This window comes from Pipistrellus hanaki (assembly GCF_964339955.1).
Source record: "Pipistrellus hanaki genome assembly, chromosome: 9".
In the NCBI taxonomy this organism is placed as follows: domain Eukaryota; kingdom Metazoa; phylum Chordata; class Mammalia; order Chiroptera; family Vespertilionidae; genus Pipistrellus; species Pipistrellus hanaki.
Window position 1 is genome coordinate 51,117,843 of NC_140511.1, and position 4,541 is coordinate 51,122,383.

Consider the following 4,541-nt stretch of genomic DNA (forward strand, 5'->3'; position numbering starts at 1 on the left):
GAAACATTAGCAGCATGTAATATTGTTGCTCTAGGCTATCTGGAGCAGTGCTCTGATAGATGTGTTTTCACTGGGGTTTAGCCTTAGTTAACACGTCCACATCAGCTTTATCTGCTTCTGCAAGGCTTTTCTGATGGCTCTCAACCAGGACATTGTCTTCCTTCCTCCGGGGCCTCGGGGAAACGTCATCCTTGGGAACTATAGAAGTTCCGCGGGCAACAAAGTTGTGCACATCCTGCAGCTTCTTCTTTAGCCACTCCATCCTTTCCATCGCATTCAGATGTTTACCCAAGTTATGCATAAACTGTATTTCACTCACAGATCTTCTGTAGGGAACAGAAACAGAGAAGCCACTCCATTAGCTCTCTTCCCATCATAAAGCCAGCCCTAAAATTCCAATCCCCATGTCCTCGCCATGCAGAACAAGAAACCGTACTTACTTAATGGGTTTCCCATCTGACTTTGCAAAAAAGCAAATTGCAAACATGACGATCATTACTTTAACCATGTCTTTTGCAGACATCATCCTCACTAAAAAGGAAAAGCAAATGGCAGGTATTTAAAAAATATTTTTACCATTACAAACTTCATAATTAAACTTAGCAGTTTACATTTCTAACTACACGACTATACACAGAGTGGTATAGCAACTTAATTGCATTGGTTTTCATGGAGGACTTTTGGAATTAGCCTCCTTTTAAAAAAAATATTTTTATTGATTTCAGAAAGGAAGGGAGAGGAAGAGAGAGAGAGAAACGTCAATAATGAGAGGGAATCATTGATTGGTTGCCTCCTGCATTCCTCCTATTTCATGGTAAGCCCCAAACCCAGACCTGTGCCCTTAACTGGAATCAAACCCAGGACCCTTCAGTCCCAAGGCCCACATTCTACCCACCGAGACAAACCAGGTACGGCCAGACTCTTTATTTTACTGACACATTAGTATGTATTATATATACACATAATTTGACTTAGCAATTAGACAGATTAGTTTTACATTCTTGGTAAATTAGTTTTACTTTTAAGGTACCTTTTTGAGACTTCTTGTGCAAGTTTTATTATATGAATTTTAAGCCACATGAGGAATAAAAATGCTTACTTTTTAGATTTTCCTCCTGCATTTTATGTTGCTTATGACTAAGTGCTTATAATTTGCTTGGAAAATGGCTAATTCTCTTACTTAGGTAAATTATTAACACTGTTTATTTACTAAGAAAATTTCTTTTTCATAAGTCAATGTCATTTCAGGCACTGCAATAATCATCATAAATACCAAATTAGTAGACTCTGATTTAGAGATATTTTTGCTAATTTAATGCATACTTCTACCATTTAAAAGTGTGTCAAAGTATTTAAAAATCATCTAATTAATTGTAAGAATTTAGAGCTTTGGCTTCATATAAAATGCTTATTTCTTTTTTTCTTCAGCTTCTTCTAAAACTATCTTATCTGAGTATAATTTTTAGCACTTTCCTCTTTTGCTCATTAGCTTTTCATCTCAAAATAAACAGTCTTATCTTAATCTGCACTTCAATAATTGCAAAGTCTGTTACTATAGAAGTACTTTTTCTTAGTGCTTAATGTTCTCTGTTTTAACATACCATAGTGTCACTACTATGCACTCCTATTTTAAAGGAAAACTAGAGGCCCAGTGCACGGATTGGTGCATGGGGGAATCCCTTGGCCTGGCTGGAGATTGGGGGGAGGGACTGTGAAAGGTTGGCTGCCTTGGAAGGTTGGCTGTGGGAGTGCAGTGACCATCAGCAGACAGCTCTGCTTTGAGCATCTGCCCCCTTGTGGTCAGTGCATGTCATAGCAACCCGGTCAACCAGTTGTTTGATTTTTTTGTCACTTAGGCTTTTATATATATATATATATATATATATATATATATATATATATATATGGCTTTATTTATTTATTTTTGAAGTGGTGGCATCATTTAGAAGTGATATAAGAAACAGATCAGTGTGAGGAGGCAACATGGACCCCGGACCAAGCAAAACCCACCCTCTGCTGCATCCCCTGCATTCTAGTCAGACTTCCCGCCACCGTCACCATCAAGCACAAGAGAAAGGCTGAAGGGGATGCTACAGGAGATAAAACCAAGGTGAAGGACAAAGCACAGAGAAGATCTGCCAGGTTATCAGCTAAACCTGCACCTCCAAAGCCAGAGCCCAAGTCTAAGAGGCCCCTGCAAAGAAGGGACAGAAGGTACCAAAAGGGAAAAGGGAAGGCTGATGCTGGCAAAGATGGGAATAACCCTGCAGAAAATGGAGATGCCAAAACAGACCAGGCACTGAAAGCTGAAGGTGCTGGAGATGCCAAGTGAAGTGTGCGCATTTTTTATAACTGTGTATTTCTGGTGACTGTACAGTTAGAAATATATTTTTTATCAAGTTTTATAGAAATGCAGAATTTTGTTTTACTTTTTTTTTAAGCTATGTTGTTAGCACACAGAACACTTCATTGTTATTTTGGGGGGAAGGACATATAGTACTAATAGAATATATCCAAAGCTGGACTGACATGGGGGCGAGGCAGGAGAAATACCTTTCCCTTCTATGATAGTTTTGAGAAACTTCCTCTTGGTTCCTGGGAGGAGGGATCTCTTGATATTGACACACATTAGCCACCTTGACACAAATATCTAATCGTGTGGGAAACTAAAATTCATTTTTAAGTCCTTTTCTCCCTCTCCACATTAAGCATAGACTTGGCGTTCTCAAAGCCTAGAGACCTATTGGGACCTGACCCCAAAAAACTGATTTCCAGTATGTTGGGCAATCTGAACTTTCCAGTGTCACCATTGAGATGGCCTCCCTCAAAAGAGCAGCAGCTCCGTTCTTGATTGTGGATGTACAGATTGATATTCTCTGCCAGTTTCATTTCATTTCCTGAAAGTCAGGGTTGCCTTGTGAAAAGAAAAGTTGTTAAACAACATGCTCAGTGTGAAATGTCAACCCTCACTGTAAACTTTGGCTTTATCTCCTTTAGTATCCCCGTCGGCCTTTCTCTTGGATATGATGGCGATGGTGGCGGGACAGCCAACTGGAATGCAGGGGGTGCAGCAGCACATGGGCTTTGCTTGGTCCGGGGTCCATCTTGCCTCCTCACACTGCTCTGTTTCTTATACCACTTCTAAAGTTTCCCTATTCAGAGCATCAGGTGAAGACTTCCCTGGGTTTTATGGTGGCTTTCTGATTTTGGCAGTTCATTAAAGAAAGGAGTTAGAAAGTTGTATACTATTAATGATTGTCTGTCCATATCCTGTCTGAAATATCATGATTGCTTATGAAAAGCATCTTTAATAAAGCTGGATACAGTTTAAGATAAAAAGAAGTAGTATAAGCAATATGATTTGTTGCATTTATTTTCACTGTACTATATAAAGCTTCCCTGTGCAATATAAAGCTATTGATGGAGCAACAAATACATACACTTCAATTTTGGTTCATGGTATTTTAGAAGGTACTGAGTTAGAAGACAGCAGAATTGGTGTCTAATCTTAGCTCTGTCACATTCACCTAGTGACATCAGACATCTCTGCTTTGTTTCCTATTCCTAATGAAGACAAGCTTCTTATAAGAATGTCATGATGCCGAAACCGGTTTGGCTCAATGGTAGAGCGTCAGTCTGCGGATTGAAAGGTCCCAGGTTCGATTCCGGTCAAGGGCATGTACATTGGTTGCAGGCACATCCCCGGTAGGGGGTGTGCAAGAGGCAGCTGGTCAATGTTTCTCTCTCATTGACGTTTCTAGCTCTCTATCCCGCTCTCCTCCTCTCTGTAAAAAATCAATAAAATATATTAAAAAAAAAAAAAAAGAATGTCATGAAAAAGCTGAAGAGCCGGGTATACAATACCCTTACAATTCATGCACAATTTTCAGAATAGAAAATTAGAAAAAAGCATTATTAAAGGGAATAAAAAATATATATTCAACAGTAAAAAAAATTTTCCAGCTCTAGTATAAAACTCGAGTTCTCTGGGAGTCATAAAACAAACATTTTGATAAGGCTAGTCTGCAGGAAAAATGGACTATTATCTCAATTTAATAAATTTATGCCGAAACCGGTTTGGCTCAGTGGATAGTGTGTCGGCCTGCGAACTGAAAGGTCCCAGGTTCGATTCCGGTCAAGGGCATGTACCTTGGTTGCCGGCATATCCCCAGTAGGGGGTGTGCAAGAGGCAGCTGATCGATGACTCTCTCTCTCTCATCGATGTTTCTATCTCTCTCCCTTCTTCTCTGTACAAAATCAATAAAATATATTTTTAAAAAAATGTTATATTGGTTATTTAAATCAGTATGATTTATTCCTCATTAGTCTGTTTTATTTCAAAATTTCAGTAAGATATCATTCAGGCATATGATGCCAAATTATAATATTTTGTGTGTAATTTTGGATAATTTTAGGAAAAGCAAAGCCCCTCAAAAACTTTCATTACAAAAATAAATGATTTCAGAGTATTTTAGTAGCATAAATTTACTTTGTGTTGTGGCATTTTATATTAAACATAACTCAAACCGTCCTTTCACACT

The 4,541-nt window shown here is 38.6% G+C and overlaps 1 protein-coding gene and 1 pseudogene across 2 annotated transcripts; one reads left to right on the forward strand and one right to left on the reverse strand.

Annotated features, from left to right (window-relative positions):
- PTH (parathyroid hormone) lies at positions 1–526 on the reverse strand (the record flags this gene model as incomplete). Its single annotated transcript, XM_084895652.1, has 2 exons — positions 1–326; positions 441–526. 2 exons carry the CDS (start codon positions 524–526, stop codon positions 68–70), a joined length of 345 nt encoding a protein of 114 aa, XP_084751778.1. The 3' UTR covers positions 1–67.
- Positions 527–548: 22 nt separating this feature from the next.
- On the forward strand, positions 549–2,904 carry LOC311628438 (non-histone chromosomal protein HMG-17-like; annotated as a pseudogene). The gene is made up of 2 exons: positions 549–555; positions 2,037–2,904. The product of its transcript is annotated as a non-histone chromosomal protein HMG-17-like (transcript).
- The last annotated feature ends 1,637 nt before the right edge of the window (positions 2,905–4,541 follow it).